At 39.0% G+C, this 23,256-nt stretch overlaps 1 protein-coding gene and 3 non-coding genes across 14 annotated transcripts; all 4 read right to left on the bottom strand.

The window, feature by feature from the left end:
* Window positions 1-6,872: 6,872 nt before the first annotated feature.
* Window positions 6,873-17,492, bottom strand: LOC114460375 (uncharacterized). Of its 11 annotated transcripts, none has more exons than XM_028442326.1 (10): window positions 15,992-17,024; window positions 15,515-15,908; window positions 14,881-15,037; window positions 14,582-14,663; window positions 14,408-14,490; window positions 14,005-14,319; window positions 13,736-13,905; window positions 12,328-12,494; window positions 11,940-11,983; window positions 6,873-7,633 (listed from the first exon to the last, which is right to left on the bottom strand). In XM_028442326.1, exons 6-10 carry the CDS (start codon window positions 14,028-14,030, stop codon window positions 7,327-7,329), a joined length of 714 nt encoding a protein of 237 aa, XP_028298127.1. In that variant the 5' UTR covers window positions 14,031-14,319; window positions 14,408-14,490; window positions 14,582-14,663; window positions 14,881-15,037; window positions 15,515-15,908; window positions 15,992-17,024; the 3' UTR covers window positions 6,873-7,326. The 11 variants fall into 11 exon arrangements, with proteins under 11 accessions (XP_028298127.1, XP_028298128.1, XP_028298118.1 ...); XM_028442327.1 differs by lacking the exons at window positions 6,873-7,633; window positions 11,940-11,983 and adding exons at window positions 10,734-11,001; window positions 11,122-11,225; XM_028442317.1 differs by lacking the exons at window positions 6,873-7,633; window positions 11,940-11,983 and adding an exon at window positions 10,734-11,225 and having other exon boundaries at window positions 14,005-14,108; window positions 14,197-14,319; window positions 15,992-17,019.
* A 1,517-nt stretch (window positions 17,493-19,009) lies between these two features.
* On the bottom strand, window positions 19,010-19,132 carry LOC114460419 (5S ribosomal RNA). The gene has a single exon (XR_003673638.1). It is a non-coding gene; the product is annotated as a 5S ribosomal RNA (ribosomal RNA).
* Window positions 19,133-20,553: 1,421 nt separating this feature from the next.
* LOC114460423 (5S ribosomal RNA) lies at window positions 20,554-20,672 on the bottom strand. The gene has a single exon (XR_003673641.1). It is a non-coding gene; the product is annotated as a 5S ribosomal RNA (ribosomal RNA).
* Window positions 20,673-22,093: 1,421 nt separating this feature from the next.
* Window positions 22,094-22,212, bottom strand: LOC114460422 (5S ribosomal RNA). Its single transcript, XR_003673640.1, has one exon. It is a non-coding gene; the product is annotated as a 5S ribosomal RNA (ribosomal RNA).
* Window positions 22,213-23,256: the final 1,044 nt, after the last annotated feature.

Raw genomic sequence — 23,256 nt, 5'->3', positions numbered from 1 at the left:
AACTAAATGAATAGTTAGTATGGCAGAGACAGGTCAGAGGTCAGGATCTGAGAGCTTTTCAGATCCTAAAAGGTGCTGCTGCACAATCACACAATGGTTAGGTGTGGGTTAGTGAGCTTTTAGCCATGCTAGCTCTGTAGCCCATTCGCACGCGAGTGGGAAAATATGAGGCTGAAAGAAAAGCAGGAAGTATTAATTCAATTTTCTTTTCCTGGAGTAAGAAGAAGCATAGCTGGAGTTGCAGTGATTATCTGTGGTACATCTACTTACCTGGTGAGAAGCAATTTGAGAACCACTGTTTACAAGGACATGCAAGTCGGACGGAGAAGGACATGCAAGTCAGACGGAGAAGTGTGGAGTGTGATTACATGTCTTCTCAAGATGAATCTAAATGAGTTTAACCAAATAAATAAATAATGTTATTTATTTATTTAAATTGTTTATTTTCTTTGCTATTTCTTATTTGTGAAGGAGAAATCTTATTCTATCCTTTATTTATTCTGAATAATGTTAACACTCCACACCTAATTACATAGCCTAATTCTTTTATAGAGCTGAATTTGTCAGTTCATTTATTTCATTATTTTCCCTCATAATTATTATTTGAGATGTAATTTACTTAATTTTGAAGGTCAATTGGTGGCAAAAGCGTCTCCTATTCTGTGTCTGAACCAGAGTTTAGCAAGATTATTGGCCCTTTAAGGTTAGACAGAATTAAAGTTAAGTTGAGTCGAACAATCATATTGTCTTTTGCTCTCTGTATTTATCCCATTCGTAGGGGTGACGAGCCCCAGCACGGTTTGGAGAGCTTCCTTAAATGCTTGGAAGTTACTTAACTTTAAACTATCTCTTATTTCAATCAATTATCAAGAATTTCAGGAGGACCCTTTTTAAATCTCAGGCGACCCAGATTGGGCCACCAACCCAATGTTGAGAACACTTAATTTTTCCCTTAAAAGTGTCTAAACCCAGTGAAGGTGTTTTATGGTCTTGCACGCTAAGTGCTGTTGGAACAAGGAGAAAATGGTTGGAGGGTTTTGGGGTATATTATTTTCCTATGATAAAATATAAATAAAAAATCAGAGGGACGTTGGCCCCTCCCTTCCCTTTTTTACATAAGAATACATTTGGATTCTTAAAACCATATGATAAATATCATTGGAAAATCACTTATCTGATCATTTTGGATGTGTCTCCGTTTTCCTCTCTCTTGTGTCCGCCTGCCTTTGTGCCCTCCAACCTCCTCGACCTCCTTCTCCTCAGCCTTAAAAGGTCAAAGCCAGGGTCAACTGTACGCTCCCTTTGGAAATTTGAAGATCTGTCCCCACTTTTGCAGTTGGATTGGAAGTCTCTGTAGTCTCTGGAATAGATATTATGTTAGAACATCCACAATATGTCATATTGTCACGTGTCTATTTCTATTTCCCCTTTGCAGTTACAGTTATGGACAATACTTCCCTTTAATTCTCATCCTTTATCATAAGAAGCAGTGACCAGGCATGGCGGCTGGAGGAAGGATCGGAGTCGAGAAGGCGGTGGCATTCTGTTAGGAAACACTCAGAAACAGAAAGAGAGGAAACCATTAAGACTTAACTGGATAATTTAAAATATCTCTTTTCTTTAGTTGGATCTGATTCGTCTCCTTACAGCGACCTGTATTTTGGAAAAAGCTACATAATAACAACAACTAAGACGAAGACGTAGACAAGTGCACACCACAACGAGTATACACATATAACAACAAAAAACATGGACACTGAACATGTAAGGTCAGTCAAGGTCAAAGCCAGTCATTCCACTGAAAGTGGTATCATATATAAAAAATGTCGTTTGGTGTTTTTAAACACCCAGAAAAAACCCTTTAAAACCTGGTAAACTTTTTAGAAGGCCCAAGGCCTAAAACCATAGTTCTTTTAACAAGCAGCAGTGTTTTCTGAACACCCCACTACATAATTGGCAAAAACAGGGAGAAGATCAAGTGCATCAAAACCCAGGAGGAAAAGAAGGTGAAACAGAGGAACATGTGTGGTCAAACAGCCATTCATCGGTCAATCACTCAATGACACGTCCACGGCACATTCGCACTCACAACGCGGTTCTCTCAGGCATACGTAACGTGTCATCATTCAGTCATTCATGCACCGCACACGTTCATGCCTCAATTTTCACGTCCATGCATTCACAAGGTTCTGCTGCAGTGTCTAAGTGGAATATAGGTCTCATCTAACCCACCAATGGCGATAGCCAGTCCACCTCGTCTCTCGGGGTCAATGAGCTCTTATTGCCCCCTCATGCTTGGCAACCTTTTAGTGTTAATTAATTGCTTTTTACTGGTATCGTCTGATTACTAAGAGGTACGCTCCTTTTTACTTCCGCCTTGGCGGAGTCTACACTTAGAGTATTGTCCCTTGCAGTACTGACAGTCTACTAGCTGCTGATCAGGCAGCAATCGCACGGCCATGCACAATAACCAAACTCAACCCCGGTCCGCGGGGGAAACTCAACCGCTGTCCATCTCCAGAAATGTAAAAAAAGAATCTCTGAATCAGCAGGAAACTCAACCACCGCTCTTGAAAAATAAGAGTTTGGGAATAACTCAACCACCATAAACTCCAGAAGTCTAAGAAAAAACCTCTGAATCGGCAGTCTACTCAACCGCTACTCTTGAAGAATAAGAGTTTGGGAATAACTCAACCACCATAAACTCCAGAAGTCTAAGAAAAAAACCTCTGAATCGGCAGTCTACTCAACCTCGGTCTGCAACCTGAGGGAAACTCAACTGTCAGAACTTTCTGGGCACCTCTAATATCACTCAACATTGAACGGAGCACGCAACCTCTCTTAACCCTCACTCTAAGGGAACGTAGAAATTTGTTCAGAACGGTCTTCGGTTACCAAGCATGTATCAAATCAGGTGGACCACTATCCCCCGAAGAGCGCTTTCCCTAGCAAGGTTTATCCTTTTTCTGCACATTAAACCAGGACTTCTTGTTTGAAAAGTAATTGCCTATGTACTCATAGCAACTAATGGGACATTTTTTTCTCAGGAAAAATTTGGTACCCCCCCCCATGCTGTCGAGTGGCTTTGGGCCGGCCAGACAGTCCGACGCGGTAAGGGGGGAGCGCGTAAAATGAAAACAATGAATGTTGAACTAGGCTGTCTGTCGCAAGCAGCTTCAAAAAGGGTAAGGTACAGATTGTTTACGAGGGTATCGGTCAAAAAAAAAAAAAATGTCAAAATTTAAACTTGTTGAGGCTGCAGTCCTCAATCTCTGTCTCAATTTTCCTGAAATTGAGTAAAAACAAAAGAGAAAAAGAAGAATCGTTCAGAAATAACAAAGGAGAAAAACGTATGAGCTCAAAAAAATCATGGCCAATAAAAATTAAAACTTCAGCTCCAAAAGCTGAGGCAACAGAGGGCTCTGTCTTCAGCGGATGTAACCATATCTTGCATTGTGGGGGGCCTCCCCTCAATCAAGAAAATAAATGAAAGAAAAGCAAACAAAAACAACCTTTTAGTAACACTATTTTCTTCCCCTTTGTTTGTTGTTTTCTCATAAAGGCCAAAGCAGTGTAAATAAATGAGCAACATAATGAATAAAAGCAAAGATAAATGATGGGCACACTTGATCTCATGTGGCAAACAGAAGGGTTCTGTGTGAAGTTCTGTGTTTCTCATAGTTATGAATGTGGGTGTGTGACTGTATGTCTGGTCTGTCTGCGTGTGAGAGAATAAATGAAAACAAAATAATCTAGTGCACAGTCAGAAGATAGAGGGGTTAGTATTGTGCGAAGGAGAAGCTTGTTGGCTATTTGCTAGTTGTCCCCCTCCATGCCAAAGTTCAAGGCTAAAGTGATTTAGCTCTACCACCAAAGGCTGTGGTGGACTTCTTGTTGCTTGGTATCCTTGTGGCTTTTGAAACAGTGTCTTTTTGGTGAAGATTTCCAGCAGACGTGTGACCAGTCTGCAGTTGCTGCCCATCATTCAGGCAGTAGTCGTGGCATTTAACTCGCAACTCATTGGTGGGGGAGTGTCCAACCACTCCGACGCCCACAGGTTCTCAGTCTTTGATGATGGGGCAGGATGTGTTAATCCAGCATTGGCATGCGGCCCATTCATAGACGATGAAGAGTTGACTTGGGACTGAGCGAGTTATTTCAGCATTGCTTTGCTGAATGGGAGTTGAGTCCTTGAGTCCTGAAAGGTCACACACCTTTGATTGTCCATTTCCTTCTGATGCTTGGTCCTTTGAATGATGTTGACATTCCATTAGCGTAAGAGTTGAAGGTGATTTCATTCTTTCATTGAAGATGTCGTTTCTTCAGGGGACAACCACAAAGCCAACAGAAACTAACAATTTAAATAATAAAAAATGATAATGATGGTAACAGTAATATTAAAATAAAATAAAATGAAATACTGTATTCATCTGTGTGTGTGTGTGTGTGTGTTGCCCATCAAACATGAAATCAAAATAAAATTTAAAATAAAAATAAAAATAGTGTCTGTGTGTAATGGCACTATTCTATCGGCAGGGGAGAAGTGAGAAATCACAATGTTGTGTCACAAGTGTGTAGTGCACTAAACTGGCCAGTGAGGGGCGCCACCTCTCTCTCTCTCTGTTGGGTGTGGCTCTCTGTGCGTGTGCGTGCGCCCGTGCGCGTGCCTGTGTGTGTGCTCTCTCTCTGTCCCTTTCTCTCTCTCTGTACGTGTGTGTGTGTGTGTGTGTGTGTGTGTGTGTGTGTGTGTGTGTGTGTGTGTGTGTGTGTGTGTGTGTGTGTGTGTGTGTGTGTGTGTGTGTGGCCACACGTCCAAAAAAAAAGAAAAACACAGCAGCGACGTGTGTGTGTTTGGCTCTCTGTATTTCTCTCCCTTTCTCAAAAGCTGACACTCGTCAAATGAAAGCATTAAAGCCAAGCCAAAGGGAGAAATCTGATTCCACGTTTAAACAAAATAAAAACAAAGATAAAAAAAAAGTAAAACTCGCCTGAAAGCATGATCTGAGTTCACATCATACCAAGATTGTATATGCGTATGCATATATTATTTGTTTATTGGGTTGTTCATCTGTTTGATTCACAGAAACACAATTTAGGTTAGGTTCGGGGTTTTAATCTATTTTGCTTTCGGTACAGAGGTGAACTCAGATCATGACACCGCTGGGATGTTTTGGAAACTTTGGTTGCCCGTCTATCTATGGTCAGGACCTCACAGGCTGTCTGTGGGTGTCCGAACAAAACCAAAGTAAATAATGACCAGCCGTATTTTATGCCTAAACAAAATATCCGAGCCCGAAGAAAAACAGAGGGAACCTACAGCATTAAAAAGCACAGAACCTCAACCATTTGAGCCTTTCTCATGGCAGTTCACTGCGTCAAAACACAGAACAGCTGAGGATCAAAATCAAAGCTCAAAGCTGAAAATCAATACAATGCTTGACTGGTTCCAAAAAAAAAAATCAACACAGAGCGAATATATATACATATATGTAAATGAAAATTTACATATATATATATATATTTATAAAGGCAGCTTTACCTTAGTCCGAATTGGTGTTTGAGGTTCAACCGATGGTTCGTGATCCAGTCTCTGTCCGAGGGGTGGACAGAAGATGGTCCTGTTCGTGATCGCAAATTGCTTAAGCTTTGAAACTGTTGGAGCGGGGCGCGGCACTTCCTTTGGACGTCCGCCTGGACGGACGCTAATTTTGTTTCACTTTGTTCCACTTTGTATTCTTTTATTTAGTTTAGAATAAAATCATTTTTTATTAAATCATCAATGCTTCTCCTGGATTCTATCATTCAACCAGAGCAATGAATCATGTCTCAAATGAGGTCAACCGTAAATTCTGCCGTAACAACCTAAACCAAGGTTCCATCACGGTCTTCAGCAGATAGAGAGGAGAAATCATCGCTATGGCAAGTGACGGAGAGGACGAGCAGGGCCGGGTCTGCGTTACCAGGAGGGCTAGCGCACCCAGTGCTACATTCAGCATCCAACCACCGGAGGCCTTCGACTTCTCCCATCCAAACGAGTGGACAAAGTGGATCCAGAAGTTTGAAAGGTTCAGGCAAGCAAGCAATCTGTCTTCAAACTCAGAAGAAAACCAGGTTAATACCTTAATTTACTGCATGGAAGAGGGATGAAGCTAAACGATGCCGATCAACATGAATATGCTAAAGTGAAGGAGGGCTTTCAAAACTTTTTCATAGTTCAGAAGTATATTGTTTACAAAAGAGCACGCTTCAACATGCGGAAACAAGAGCCAAATGAGACTGTAGATGCATTTGTCACTGCCCTGCATGCACTAGCAGAACATTGTAATTATGGACAATTGCATGATGAGCTGATCCGAGACAGGATAGGCGTTGGACTGGCTGACAAGAGACTTCCAGAACGTATTGTCACGGCAAATTTGCAGTTGCCCTCATTTGGAAACATAATTTGTGCTCTGGTTGAATGATGAAGTACAGTCAAAGCATGATGATTTTATAAAAAAAAGGTCTATTATAAACTAAATGAAAAAGAGTACAAAAAAAGGTCTTCCATCCTGTCGGAAGGGCAAGCGACCAAAAAGTCACCATAACAATAACAATTCCCCACTTTTGGTTGCCATCAACGACCAAATCAAGAAACAAAATTATTATATTCCAGTAGAATAACCTTGGATCCACCTTTGCTGTCTGTCAGGGTTAACCATTAGCATTGTTATTGTCATACATTGGATATATTCTTTTTTTGTGAGACAGACATACGTATCTGTGAGAGCAACAAAAATGTGGAAATAAGCAAAAACCTTTAAAAATGTCATCATTATCATCAATGACATGAATCATCAAACATCAAAACCTCTACTACCATCTCGATAAGCAAAAATCGCAATTTATATCAAGGACATCACTCACATTCATTGACTGAGCTCAGTGGTCCCATTGGTAACTGGGGTCACCAATAGCCAGAAGAATAGTGGAACCATGGTTAGAACCACCCCACTTGATTGGCGGCATCATGAGTGAAGAATGAGTGTTTTCCTCAATCACAGCAGAAGGGCTTGTGACTGTATCATCTTGCAGCCAGGTGTGAGGTTGTCCACCCTCCACCTAGCTATAAGCCTTCCATGGGTGTGGCTTATAAACAAAGCAAAGTAAGAACAAAAGTCCCAAGTCGGCAGGGTCCTCAGGGCTTGATCTAGGCTCTCGTTTTAGAACGTTTTTTCCAACTGAGTGTGTGTCTCATGAAAAAGGATCAGCTCCTGTGATCCCACAAGGCAAAGGAACGCTTCTTTGTGCACCGCACCTGAGAAGCCAGTTTAGACGGCGTAGTTGTTACTGCACCGCCCCACTCAGTGGCCTTGTCGGTTCCCCCTTTGTTGTTCGTTCAGCCCGTGTTAGCATTAGCTGGTGTCGACAATCGTCTGCTTGGATCCATGTCACCCACTCCGCGACCTTGACTGCCGTGTGGGTCGTCAGCTGAACTTGGAAAGGGCCGGTCCACCTCTGGTTGATCCACCTCTGGTCAGCATTGTAGATGATCAAGCAGTCATCAGGCCGAATATCGTGCAGATGATCGGTTGTTGTCAGAGGAAGGGTAGTCTCCAAACACCTGGCAACCTCTCTTGGGATCGGTTGGTACCTGAACAGAAGAAAAGAGGGGAAAACAAAACAAAACACAAACAAAGTAAAATAAAATAAATTAAAACTAGTTGAAAGAGAAGGGGTGTTAGGGTTAGTTAACTAACTAAATGAATTGTTAGTATGGCTTTGTCAGCTCGGTTATAGCTTCCAGGAAGAGAGAGACAGGTCAGAGGTCGGGATCGGTGCTGCTGCACAATCACACAATGGTTAGGAGTGGGTTAGTGAGCTTTTAACAATGCCCAGCTCAAAGTTATCTGTAGCCCATTCACACATGAGTGGGAAAATATGAGGCTGAAAGAAAAGCACTTTCCTGGAGCAAGGTGAAGTGTAGCTGGAGTTGCAGTGATTCTCAAACTGTGGTACGTCTATGTTATGTATAAATGTTCTTACTGGAGCCACAGACCATCAGGAAACAGTTAATGCAGTTTACAGTAGTTTAATCTCCAAAGTTGTTGCCACATGGTTCTGCAAGGCAAGGTATATTCCATTCAGTAATATTAAACAATATATAATACACAAGGTTAAACAATATATAATACACAAGGTTAAACAATATACAACATTTGGTTGCAGGTTACTTACATTTGTAACAACCAAAGGACGCATGAGCAACAGCATGGAGCACAGCAGGTGCTGCACAGGTGTGCCTGTTAGTAGTCTCTCTCTTGGGTGTGGCTTCTTCTCCCCTGGTGCCTCCATCTAGTGGGCACCTGTGAGACTGCTACATTGGCATTCATTTACTGTGGTTTTTGACAATATATATATGTATTGTGGTGGTGGACAAAGAGCAGAGGAAAGCCGTTGTGGTCGACATAGCAATACCAAGCGACTTCAACATCAGGAAAAAGGAACATGAGAAACTAGAGAAATACCAGGGGCTCAGAGAAGAGTTGGAGAAAACCTGGAGGGTGAAGGCATCAGTGGTGCCCGTGGTCATTGGGGCACTCGGGGCAGTGACCCCCAAACTGGAGGAGTGGCTCCAGCAGATCCCAGGAAATACATCAGACATCTCGGTCCAGGAACAGCAAAGATACTGCGCAGAACCCTCAAGCTCCCAGGCCTCTGGTAGAGGACCCAAGCTTGGAGAAAGAAAAATAATAGACCGCCCGCGGAGGGTGAGGAAGAGATTTTTTTTTTTTTTATGTTATGTTATTTTAATATTATATATATTATATTATGTATAATATTTATTTTATTATAAATATATATTGTATATTATTTAGTTATATATATTATAAACATGACAACACAATTCTCCAAAATAATAATACCAATAAAAATACCTATAATTGTAAAACAACCAGTTAAAGAAACATGCTAGAAATAAATAATAATAATGAAACAATAATAATGTCTGGGACTGCGAGGCCAAAAACTCGTCCATTGCCTTTTTAAAGTCTGCAAGTGTTTCAAAAGTCTTGCCACTCAGTCCTCTGGAGGTAGATGACATGGTTTTTGTACAGTAAATTTTTTTCTTGTATTTTGCGTGTCCTTGAGTGGACTGGCCGCAAAGCACACACGTGTAGAGTTTCACTGCCTGAAGGTTTGTGCCGCCACGCTCAGCTCTCTTTCTTTTATACAAAGTTGATCTAGCCGGGGAGCTGGCTGAGGAAAGCGGTTGTGACAACAAAAAAGATGGCTGCTGTTGCTGGGGGTAAAGAGCTGGAGGTAATGGCAGGTGTGCAGTTGTGATGGGCTGACTTAACAGGGAGGTGGACTGGAGTCCTGCTGCTGTGGAAATGATCTGAGGTGCTAGTGACTGCTGAGGATGGACTGCAGTAGCAAGCCTCAGTTTGCAATTCCTCGTTCCCGCCATAGACGGCGTGACCTCATACTGGACTTGAGGTCGACTGGTGTGCGGTCTTTGATCTGGGAGCTCTGCTGTGGGGGGTGGGCTGGCACTGGACATACTCTGCTTTCGACGGAGGATAGCAGAACCTTGGTCTGTGACATTTACGGCTGACAGAGCCTCCTGTCTCTTGATGTACTCAGCAACACATTTTGTGTTGATTTTCAGGAGGGGAATCCCAAGTTTGCTGAGTTCAGGGTCGTCCACTGTCACTCTCTGCTGCACCCGCTGATACAGTTTGGTGATCTCATGCTTGAGCGGGGACCCACGAGCCTTTGTGCCACAGCCAGGATGAAGCCACAGCTGTTTAATGATGCAGTACATCAGGCGGTTCTTTCTGGTGTCCACCACGTGAGCGGCTGAGTAACGCTTACTAAACTTTAGCTTTTGCACCAAAGAAGACTCAGACGGCTCACCGTTGGTGCGTTACCCCAGCGTGCCGAGTACAGGCTGTCAAAACTCCTGATGCTGCGATCATGGAGGTCAAGCTTGTTCCAGGCGCTGACAACGCTCCGTCTTGTAGATTCACTGAGAGCAAGCTTTCCCTCTTCCAAAGCAATCTCAACAAGAACCCTGCTCAGCTGTTCTACATGCTGGTATCCAGGGAGATGATTTGGGCCACTAGAAGAGTCTCTTTGCTCTGAGCGTAATGCTTAGAAGTGCAAAAAGGTTCAGACGACTGGATAAACAAATACTCCAAGCCAATCCGCTCGTCCCCAGCAGGAACAGGATGTCTGTAATTGACCTCCTCTAACTCGCCAAACAACTCCTGGCACCTCTCATTCAGGCGGTGTGTCAGAGGAGACACATACACCCTGTTTTTCCTCCCCTTTCTTCCTTTAACACTCGCTGAGTCCCTGTCAGAGTTCCAGCGTGCATTGCAACTGAGGAGATAGACCTGGAAGGGGACGGCGGCACAACGAGGCCCAGGAATCATGCTCGGCAGGAAGGAGTGAAAGCCCTCCAGGCTGTTGCTTCCTCTCACTGTGATGTAGTATGGCAGGCGCACATCGTTACGTGTGACGTACTTGACAATGGTATACATGTCTCTCCCTGGTGGATCCTGTATGCATTCCAGGTGTCTCTGCTGGTTCCCCCAGACCCGGTCGATGGCTGATGGATCTTTGAACAGATGGACTTGGTTCTCGTCCATCCCAGCCGCTCCCTTCAGGATGTCAATGACACGCTCAACACGCACAAAGGTCTCTTGGGCTCCAACTGTGATCCTCCTGACAAAATGTATGAGATCATATTTGCCCACGTGCCAGTCAATGACCTAAGCATCAGTCAGATGATCAAACTTTGTAGGATGCCCTGCACGTATGGCTTGGATGAGCAATGCCATGTCATCTTTAATATATGAGAAGACCGCAGCAGAGAGGGCAGACTTAAAGAGTGCATACTTTGCATGGTGATCCGTCCGTATTGCAGCATCAAACCTTTTGATCCAGTGGAAGATGTCCAGCCGGACCATCATTCCACACTCGGCCCACTCTCTGAGGAGCTTCTCCAGGGACGATACACCATGCACATGACAGCAGCCGCGGTCCACATACATCAACTCAGGAGGTGCCTCCCCTGCTCGCTTGTACCTGGCCATGAGACCGTCAGCCATCGGCCTGATTTTGTCCAGAGACTCTTCGCAAGTGAGGACCGACATGAGGATCTGACCGAGTTCATTGGCCACGTTGGTGCACCAGTCCGCTCTGCCCTTTCCCTCGCCAGCGAGTTTCTTGCAGATCTGTTGATTAAAAAAAAAGGGAGTCAACAAGTTAGTGGAGAATATAGCATAATAAAAATAAAATTATCAGATGTATGTTTTAAAGCTTCCTTTTTTTACAATTAAACAAAATCTTTCTGTAATAATCTTTTTTCTACAATTATTTTCATAATGACAATATTGTTTTGTATTCCAGTATTTATTATTATATTATATGAAGCACTGTTGTGGCATATGGACCAAAAGCCAGTTTTTCCACGCCACGGTAGGCTAAGCAAGGAGGGATATAACGGTGATGACACGCACGCCAAAAAATTGCACAGAGTTGAGAGGTTTATTGTTCCAGATCGCGTTGGAGACATAGGCACTTACTGTAGTAGCATGCATTGGTTGCCTTACAGATATCTCATGACAGTGCAGATTTTTGATGGATCACAGGATGATGCAGTCAACAGAAAGTAGCTCTCCCAAGCTCACTCAACCAGCATGATGCAAACAAAAAACACCCCCAGGTGAGCGCACGTACTAATAGAAACTACTCCCACAGTGCCACACCCAATCAACATGATGCAGAAGCGTGAATACTCTGAGTGCATGCACAATACCATTCACATGCATGAACCTCATTTATAAACAGGTGAGAAACAACCAAACTCTGTACAGCTCCTACAAGCACATTGAGACATTTTTTTCTATATCTATAAGGATAAATTAAACTGCTTTTCTCATACTTACGGAATTTGTTGGTGTAAAAAGTGCTGTAAGCCACAGTCTTTGCTCTGCGACATAGACAAAAAATGCATTATTGCTATCCGTCCCCAAAGTGTGTCTTTGAATGGGGAAAATTAGTTTCTAGGCTTATCTGCTTTTAAATCATTTTTAAAAGTACATTGATGGTGTAGGAGGAAGATGCACAAGGTTGTAGATGTTTTGAGTAATGACTTTTTACTCTGTGATCATTGATATTTTGATCTGTGTTTTATAATAATCTGTTACTTTGTTGAAGCGTGCTGCTTCTGCCTGTCTTGGCCAGGACACTCTTGTACAGTAGATTCTTAATCTCAATTAGGTTTTTCCTGACACTAAAACATTTAAATAAAACATGTTACTGTGTCAAAGTTACCTTCCTGGTGGAGTCATATTTGAGGACTTTGCCAAAAGTGGACATGATCTGAGTGCGGTAGTCCTCGATGTTCTCTACTTCAGAAATGAGGAAGGCTTTCCTCAGCAGCTGAGGTGACGGCAGTTCCCTTCTTGTTGGAGGACGCTGAAACTGATGGCTGAGTGTTCCTGGAGGCAGAGGTGGATGTTAATATTACACACAGATACAGAGACATACAAATATATAAACATTGTTTCTTTAGACTAAACTGTAGCAGTATGTCACTAAAGTAAGTATTAATTTATTCTCTCCTGCTCACTTGTAGTGTTTTCAGAGATCCAGCAGAGGTCGCACATTCATGTTACATCAGGGGTCACCAACGCGGTGCCCGCGGGCACCAGGTCGCCCGTAAGGACCAGATGAGTCGCCCGCTGGCCTGTTCTAAAAATAGCTCAAATAGCAGCACTTACCAGTGAGCTTTTATATATATAGATTTATTTATTTAGCTATTCTTGTTTAAATCACACTTACATGTAACTTAGAAATGACAATACATATATATAAACACTTAAAATGTAAAGTGTTTTTTGTGTTTAATACATACTTGCCAACCCTCCCGATTTTCTCCTGATTTCTGCCCGACATTGTCCGGGCGGACCATCCTTCACTGAGCGTCGTTTCCAGCCGGACAATAATAACGATTACACCGCATAAGAAGAGGAAGAAGACTCTTCTTCCTCTTCTTATGCGGTGTAATTATATTATTGTAATAATAATATTGTTGTCATAATAATAACGATTACACCGCATAAGAAGAGGTGTAATCGTTATTATTGTCCGGCCGGAAACGACGCTCAGTGAAGGATGGTCCGCCCGGACAATGTCAGTGAGGAAAAAGGGAGAAAATCAAATCCAACCATGTGTAGGGAAGTGTTTCTGTTATGGTTATAGCCGTTGTTGTATAGGCTATGTTTAATTTTCCTTTTGTTGATTATTTTTATTTCAAGCATACATTGCATAGATTGATGGATAATTTATGCAATGTATGCCTTTTTTGTTTAATTTTATGTTATTTATTTTATTTATTCTACTACTACCACCATTTACCATTTGCACTGGTACTGTGGAATTTGTTCTTTACTTTATATGTGTTTTTCAAATAAAAGAACACTGTGAAATTGAATTATTTCATTTTCTCTTTAAAAAGCAACCCCCCCCACCCCTCTTTTGAAAATCTCCCTAATTATTATTTAAGTGTGTATCAAACTGGTAGCCCTTCGCATTAATCAGTACCCAAGAAGTAGCTCTTGGTTTCAAAAAGGTTGGTGACCCCTGTGTTACATTATGGCCTCCTGTTGTATTTATTTTAACCTGACTAAGGACAGCAGGTGAAAAATATACATTTGTTTGTATGTCTAATATGACTTACTTATGATCCCACCAGGTTTGTTGAGCTGGCTAAGGAGGGTGGTGTAGAGGTCTTTTCTGTGCAGGTAATCTTCACAGTGGCTCTCCTGGACCTGCCTCCAGACCTTGGCCATGGTGTTGCCCACAGTGCGATCCCTCATTAACCGAATGATCTGCTTGTCCACCCCGCACCTGAGATGACAGCACACAATCATGTGATGTCAGTGAAACTATGTTGTTTTGTTGTTTTTATGTGAATTCAAAGTATTTGGAAATAAATTAGACACTTACATCCGTGTTAAAACTGCTGGGAACATGGCTTGATGAGCTGGACTGAGCTGTTTGAGAATGGCTGCATCCCATGCCAAAAAGCGACATCTCGCAGATATGTCTCACTGTTTTGGAATAGCCACAGCGGTAAAGAAAAGCCTTGCTGTCACCTTGTGCAGGGCAATCCGTCCTGGGACAGCGAAGGCTCGTTGCCTCGTAAGACATTATCTTCTGGATAAGCCCTTTCTCTGAATCATCTTTCAGCCACTTGATGTCTGCACTGGGAAGCCCATGGAGGTCAGACTCCCACATTTTATGCCAGCCCTCAAATCACACCTGGTGTTTTAACAAAGACAAATCCTTCATTAACCAACCAGAGCTGTGGGTACATTAAACTGTATTGTATTGTACTGTAATGTATTACTTCAGATTGAGCAACTTGTGTTGCAGGGGACACAGTGCCTTCACTTGGCTCTGAATCTGCAACTGTCACTTCACCACCAGGAGCTGAAAGAGGGGCCTTCAAAAGATTAGAGTATTCGTATAAACATGTATGTTGATAGGCTTGGTGTGATTGATCTATGAACTATGTCCATACTGGTGATGGTGAAATGGGGTCTCTGAGGGGTCTGGTTGAGCGGTCTGTGGAAGGTCTGGCTGAGCCTCTTTCTCAACAGCAGCTGGAAGAAAATGAGGGACAAGGTTATGAAGCCACTAATCCATATCCAGGCAGAAATAAAACTATGACAATAATATGAGCTTCAACCATCTTCAAATGTTTTTTTAGGTTGTGTTTTTCCAAACAGATTTACAGTTTCATTTATATTATATTTGAAATTCTACACACATTTTGAATTACATCATTTTAAAATATCAATCAATAAAAAAAGGATTTACTTTCATAAGTGGTGAGAGCTTCAACCAGCAAAGCATCATCTGTCCAAGAGTCGTCAGCTTTGGAGACTGAGGAGCTGGAGGAAGTTGTAACTGCAGGAGGTGTTACTGTCTGTGACGATGCTGTTGCTGCAGCCGGGGTCACTTTCTGGAGAGATTTCTGTAAAGTACAGTTTGTTACACTAAACAGTCACAGTGTCAGAGCTGGCTCAGTGTGTGTATGTATGTATGTATGTATGAATATAGACTGTATATATTATTTAATCAAAATGATCAATTTATGCATACCTTCAATGTAAATACTGTAAAACTCTACCTTGTGTAAATCATCCTATATGTCAAACATCTTTATTACCAAGTTACTTCAGCATCTTTTGCACTACTCACCACTGCACTATTCTATTATTTAGTCTTGTACATTTTGGTCTCTGCTTGTTTTGTGTTTAATGTTGATATGTAATGTCATACCTTTGTTCATAGAGAGCACGGTTTACTGAAGTAAAGGTCCTTGTGTGTGTGTGTGTGTGTGTGTGTGTGTGTGAGCACAATGAAGCTGATTTTGATTCTGATTAAGTATAGTCTTAAATCTTATCTTATAAAAGGCACTCTGCTTATTAGTTACATCACCTTAACCTACCTCTTTCTCTTTTTTCTCTTTGTTGAGGATGTACAACCTGAAGCGCTTCATGGTCTTTGTGCTGATGTCGTCCTCCTTCATCACCAGCCACTGACGCACAGAGCAGAAAGCCTCCTGGGCCATCTTCCTCTCATGGTCACTTCCAGCTTGAGGGTCAGCTTGAAGGCACTTGTGGAGGCTGTACCACTGCCACATTTCCTGAAAGGTGAAGGACTTGAAGCGACCCTGGCCATAAATGGCTCTGTCCACATTCACCTCCAGGTGACAGGAGACTTGGGGGATTAATTTAACAAATTGGAGCAGGGAATCCTTCACCCAATTGTTTTTCACCCATTCGTTATTTTGTGCTTTCCTGCCTGGTTCCTGGCTCTCTTTTATGTGACGGTCTACTAGACTACAGCATACAGAACATGACAATTAATTCAAGAAAAACAAAGTATACAAAGTATTTGATTCTCTTTCGTGAAAAACACTTACAATTTAACGTATCCCACGTCATTTTCTACCAGACACTTAAAAGTTTTGCCACATTATTTCCCAAATGGGATTATGTGCTGCCCCAGATACTGCTTTTCTGATAGTGTTGTTGTAAAAATCTGGCATCTTTTTTTGGATGAAATGTTAGACAATAGATTGGTTAATACTGTACGTAGGCAGGAACTTCTAGTGCACAGCCCACAGGATGGATCAGGTGGAAACATATCTTTATGGATATGTGTCAGGGCTTGTGTGATAGTAATGCAAAGATATTACCTTCCTCACAAGCTGTATTGGGATCCCTCAGTCGAGTGTCCTCGTTTGATTCAGACGGTCTCAATGACTGGCATGTCTTAGCCTCCTTTGTTGGTTTCAGTATACACTGCTGCCTGTCGTGTGGAACACTTGTGTCCAGAATGCACAGGACAGGCAACAGTGGATCCAACCCAGGTCTCTTAACGGAAGCTGAAAAACATTAAACTTTCAAATGATTTTCAGATTCAGAATCAGAATCTGAAAAAACTTTAATCATCCCAGTAGAGCAATTAAAAAGTCAAAGAGCGGCATATAAAGAAAAGAAATTAAGAGAATAATAATAATAATAATAGTAAATTAAGACCAAACTAGTGATAATAATAATAATAATAATAATAATAATAATACACACCCACGCAGAACAACATGGATGTGAGGTAAACTCAACAACAAATGAATGATAAAGTGAGAAACAAATGAAAAACAACACCATTAATAAATGATAAACAACACTAGCAGCAATAATATTAATACACACCAAGAATTACAGACTACATTTTTCACATTTGTCAGGCATAGTTTTCACATGTTCATACCATCATGTCTTTGTGCTGTACATATTGTAAATAAACCTGTACATGTTATAACCTTGCACACAATCCATGTGTATACATAAATGTTATAACTATACAATCCATTTGACATACAGTACATGTATGTTATTACCTCACAAACAAGCAATCTGTACAAGCATGTTTATTACCATATACAAAACCCATCCATTCAATGTTCACCAAAAAGCTGAATGTGATACAGAAAAAATAGACAGACTGTAGAAAAAAAAAAAAGTAGAAGAAGAAAATAAACTCACCTGCTGAATGAGACGCTGCTTTAAACTCCATCTTCTTTTCTCTATAGGCTTTTCTATAGGCTACTTGCAGTCACTTACTTAACCCTTGTGTGGTGTTCGGGTCTGTGGGACCCGTTTTCAGTTTTTATTAAAAGAAAAATATATTTTTTGAAATTTTTTAAATTAATATTCATTTTCAAATTAAAACACCATCACGCAAATTCGTACAACTTTATTTTAAACTTTTATGTCCTCGAATATAAATGTAACTTAATAGGAAATAAAGTATACAAATGTAATCATCAAATAGTTAATTCATTAAAAAAGGGAAAAAGATTTTTTGGAGTAAAGTGGTGATGGCGCCCCCCTGTGGAGGTTTGAATTCGAAGCGAGCAAAACTTACAGCATATTATATTATTGTCATCATTCTTTACTCGTTTTTAACTCTCCACTGCTGCTGCAACATCGAGAATTTCCCCATTGTGGTAAAAATAAGGCTCATCTTATCATTATCTTATCATTATCTTTATTATTATCTTATCATTATCTTTATAATTATCTTATCATTATCTTTATAATTATCTTGTCTTAGCTGATTGTTGTGTAATTTTAATGTTGTTCCAGTCTGATGAATGGTTTATTCATGAATTATAATAGTAATAATAATAATAATAATGCATCAGTTTTATATTGCAATTTGATTTAACACGGGGAAGTTTAAGGTATTAATATGTTAATATGTTAGTTAGATTTATTTATTCATTTAGTATTTTCTTAGATATATATTTCATTGTTTATTAACATTATTATTCATGCCAATGCTACAAGACAACTAAGATTGTGATGATTTATTGTTGAAATTTAGCTACTTTCCTCCTGTTTTTTTCTTTTCCTCATTACTGTTGCTGCAATTATTAATATTTCCGTTAATTAACACCTTCTGTCTATTAACTAAAGCTGTGCCATTTTTATGGATGTAAATATGTAGATATACTTTACTGTCATCATTAGTATTGCTAGTGTGATGTTTTGGGGGGTTTCTGTTTTTTTTTCTCACTATCCTGTGCTAATCTGTCACTAATCTGAGTCGAGTCACCTTTATATTATTTCAAGATGCACACAACAAATTCAATTTTTTTTATATGTATATTCCCTCCCTCCTTTTTTCTCTTCTTCTTTTCTTCCCTTTTCCATGTGCTATGTTATGTCAAAACATTTTTTGTACCGATTGTTTATTTGTTCTTTCGTGTGTTAATACAATAAAAAACCAATTAAAAAAGGCACACCAGTCTAAGAGCCATGTTGTGTGCTGTTGTGTTTAACAGGATCCCCCTGGCATTCAGCTGTACGTGGCCGTGAAGACGGTGGTCCTGAACGGCGTGCAGCTGAATAAGTACAGGTGTCGCCATTAACACTGACTGTTGACACACCTGTTGCTTCTCCCTCTGTACATTATCCATCTGTATATATTATTGAATATTTGTTACATTGTAATCATACTGTATATATGTTTTTATAATAGCTATGTCAATTATATTTCATTTAGGTTTTGATAAACATTTTTATTATATATTTTTTTGGGCAACTTTATAGATGAAAGCCATACTGGCATTTCTGTATGATAGCACATGTATATATTATTGCTTTTGTTTTATATTGATTATATTTGTAAAGTTAGAATTATTTTTTGTTACTTGTGAATTGTGTCATATTTTATATTAATAAAAGTTGTGTTGTTATTTAAAAGTGTGTCTTCTCTGTAAAAACAATGAAACAATGAATAGTTAACAGTGTTGGCCTAAAGGAAAAAGTGTATAAATCTGATTGTAAAATATTGTGCTGGTGTCTTGAACCTGACCACTTATGGAGGTAGTCCCTCAAGATCGGCCCCCTGTTAGTTTGAATCGAAGCGAGCATTACAGGGGGTACCTGGTATTCCCAGGCGGTCTCCCATCCAAGTACTAACCAGGCCCGACCCTGCTTAGCTTCCGAGATCAGACGAGATCGGGCGTTTTCAGGGTGGTATGGCCGTAAGCGAGAGAAGCAGCCGCTAAAGGCCTACTTCTAGCTCCGTTTAACCCACAGCTGTGCTGTGTGTCTGTGGCACGGTTCACATTGATCCTTTGCAGACGCTGCCTTGCTCCCTCACACAAAGTGCGCCTGCGCTCACAATTGCTGCTGCTTCCTCCACCTTCCCTCTGCACTGATCAAACTGTATGTCTGGGTTTTTCAACCTTGGGGCCGTGTACCCACGCGTGGTGGCCTGGAATGTCTAGTAATTGAAAAAAAATAAATAAATAAACATTTAAAAAATGCTGGTTAAAAACATTTTTGTTTATTTTTTTTGTCATTTTTAAGATCCTATTTTTTTTTTTAATTTAAACACCATCACACATTCTCAAACAACTGTATTCTATATGTTCACTGCCTCAAATATAACTGTAGTTAAAAAACAAAAGGTGGCGTAAAAATAAAATCAATAAATAATTAATTATTAACTAAAAATAAAAATACTATATTTGTATTTTTTTAGATTATTATTCTTTTTCAAATTAAAACACAATTTCAAAAAACTTTATTCAATACGTTCACTTCCTCAAACAAATTTAGTTCAAAAATACAGTAGAAAACATTGATAATTAAATAGTTAATTAATAGAATACATAATGATTAAATAATATTTTTTGTAAGTTTTTAGATTAATATTCATTTTCAAATTAAAACACCATCACGCAAATTCGTACAACTTTATTTTAAACTTTTATGTCCTCGAATATAAATGTAACTTAATAGGAAATAAAGTATACAAATGTTATCATCAAATAGTTAATTCATTATAAAAGGGAAAAAAAATACTACATTTATAATTGTTTAGATTACTATTCATTTTCAAATTAAAACACCATCACACAATCTCAATGAATTGTAATCTATAAGTGCACGTCCTCAAACATAAATCTAGATTAAAAAATAAAGTTAACATTTTTTATAATAAAATGATAATTAAAAAAATATTATTTTTATAATTTTTCAAGATACTACTATTATAAAAATTAAATCATTAGAAAATTAATTGTTGAATTGAAATAAAAATCCAATTTTTGTAATTTTAATATTAGTATTGTTTTTCAAATGGTCTTTTTTTCATTTCCTGTTTTTCAGACATGTACTTTTGCAGTCCATCTGTATATTTTTGCCTTCATTTTGTGTACGTCATAGTGATTTTGTATGTTTTGGAGTTGTTTTGTGTAAATATATTCTGGATCATTTTGTGCGCTTACTGTTGGGGGTGCACAAAGTCAGTCCGTGGGCCACCAGTTGCCCATGTCTGCTATAATGGGTGACGTGTAAATATATTTTGTGCATGCGTGCGTTGAAAATAACACTGATAAAAAGATTTTTTGGAGTAAAGTGGTGATGGCGCCCCCCTGTGGAGGTTTGAATTCGAAGCGAGCAAAACTTACAGCACCTGGTATTCCCAGGCGGTCTCCCATCCAAGTACTAACCAGGCCCGACCCTGCTTAGCTTCCGAGATCAGACGAGATCGGGCGTTTTCAGGGTGGTATGGCCGTAAGCGAGAGAAGCAGCCGCTAAAGGCCTACTTCTAGCTCCGTTTAACCCACAGCTGTGCTGTGTGTCTGAGGCACGGTTCACATTGATCCTTTGCAGACGCTGCCTTGCTCCCTCACACAAAGTGCGCCTGCGCTCACAATTGCTGCTGCTTCCTCCACCTTCCCTCTGCACTGATCAAACTGTACGCCTGTGTTTTTCAACCTTGGGGCCGTGTACCCACGCGTGGTGGCCTGGAATGTCTAGTAATTGAAAAAAAATAAATAAATAAACATTTAAAACATGCTGGTTAAAAACATTTTTGTTTATTTTTTTTGTCATTTTTAAGATACTATTTTTTTTTTTAATTTAAACACCATCACACATTCTCAAACAACTGTATTCTATATGTTCACTGCCTCAAATATAACTGTAGTTAAAAAACAAAAGGTGGCGTAAAAATAAAATCAATAAATAATTAATTATTAACTAAAAATAAAAATACTATATTTGTATTTTTTTAGATTATTATTCTTTTTCAAATTAAAACACAATTTCAAAAAACTTTATTCAATACGTTCACTTCCTCAAACAAATTTAGTTCAAAAATACAGTAGAAAACATTGATAATTAAATAGTTAATTAATAGAATACATAATGATTAAATAATATTTTTTGTAAGTTTTTAGATTAATATTCATTTTCAAATTAAAACACCATCACGCAAATTCGTACAACTTTATTTTAAACTTTTATGTCCTCGAATATAAATGTAACTTAATAGGAAATAAAGTATACAAATGTTATCATCAAATAGTTAATTCATTATAAAAGGGAAAAAAAATACTACATTTATAATTGTTTAGATTACTATTCATTTTCAAATTAAAACACCATCACACAATCTCAATGAATTGTAATCTATAAGTGCACGTCCTCAAACATAAATCTAGATTAAAAAATAAAGTTAACATTTTTTATAATAAAATGATAATTAAAAAAATATTATTTTTATAATTTTTCAAGATACTACTATTATAAAAATTAAATCATTAGAAAATTAATTGTTGAATTGAAATAAAAATCCAATTTTTGTAATTTTAATATTAGTATTGTTTTTCAAATGGTCTTTTTTTCATTTCCTGTTTTTCAGACATGTACTTTTGCAGTCCATCTGTATATTTTTGCCTTCATTTTGTGTACGTCATAGTGATTTTGTATGTTTTGGAGTTGTTTTGTGTAAATATATTCTGGATCATTTTGTGCGCTTACTGTTGGGGGTGCACAAAGTCAGTCCGTGGGCCACCAGTTGCCCATGTCTGCTATAATGGGTGACGTGTAAATATATTTTGTGCATGCGTGCGTTGAAAATAACACTGATAAAAAGATTTTTTGGAGTAAAGTGGTGATGGCGCCCCCCTGTGGAGGTTTGAATTCGAAGCGAGCAAAACTTACAGCACCTGGTATTCCCAGGCGGTCTCCCATCCAAGTACTAACCAGGCCCGACCCTGCTTAGCTTCCGAGATCAGACGAGATCGGGCGTTTTCAGGGTGGTATGGCCGTAAGCGAGAGAAGCAGCCGCTAAAGGCCTACTTCTAGCTCCGTTTAACCCACAGCTGTGCTGTGTGTCTGAGGCACGGTTCACATTGATCCTTTGCAGACGCTGCCTTGCTCCCTCACACAAAGTGCGCCTGCGCTCACAATTGCTGCTGCTTCCTCCACCTTCCCTCTGCACTGATCAAACTGTACGCCTGTGTTTTTCAACCTTGGGGCCGTGTACCCACGCGTGGTGGCCTGGAATGTCTAGTAATTGAAAAAAAATAAATAAATAAACATTTAAAAAATGCTGGTTAAAAACATTTTTGTTTATTTTTTTTGTCATTTTTAAGATCCTATTTTTTTTTTTAATTTAAACACCATCACACATTCTCAAACAACTGTATTCTATATGTTCACTGCCTCAAATATAACTGTAGCTAAAAAACAAAAAGTGGCGTAAAAATAAAATCAATAAATAATTAATTATTAACTAAAAATAAAAATACTATATTTGTATTTTTTTAGATTATTATTCTTTTTCAAATTAAAACACAATTTCAAAAAACTTTATTCAATTCGTTCACTTCCTCAAACAAATTTAGTTCAAAAATACAGTAGAAAACATTGATAATTAAATAGTTAATTAATAGAATACATAATGATTAAATAATATTTTTTGTAAGTTTTTAGATTAATATTCATTTTCAAATTAAAACACCATCACGCAAATTCGTACAACTTTAATTTAAACTTTTATGTCCTCGAATATAAATGTAACTTAATAGGAAATAAAGTATACAAATGTTATCATCAAATAGTTAATTCATTATAAAAGGGAAAAAAAATACTACATTTATAATTGTTTAGATTACTATTCATTTTCAAATTAAAACACCATCACACAATCTCAATGAATTGTAATCTATAAGTGCACGTCCTCAAACATAAATCTAGATTAAAAAATAAAGTTAACATTTTTTATAATAAAATGATAATTAAAAAAATATTATTTTTATAATTTTTCAAGATACTACTATTATAAAAATTAAATCATTAGAAAATTAATTGTTGA

The sequence above is a fragment of the Gouania willdenowi genome, unplaced genomic scaffold (assembly GCF_900634775.1).
Source record: "Gouania willdenowi unplaced genomic scaffold, fGouWil2.1 scaffold_434_arrow_ctg1, whole genome shotgun sequence".
Lineage (NCBI taxonomy): Eukaryota > Metazoa > Chordata > Actinopteri > Blenniiformes > Gobiesocidae > Gouania > Gouania willdenowi.
This window is presented reverse-complemented; position numbering and strand designations above follow the sequence as displayed.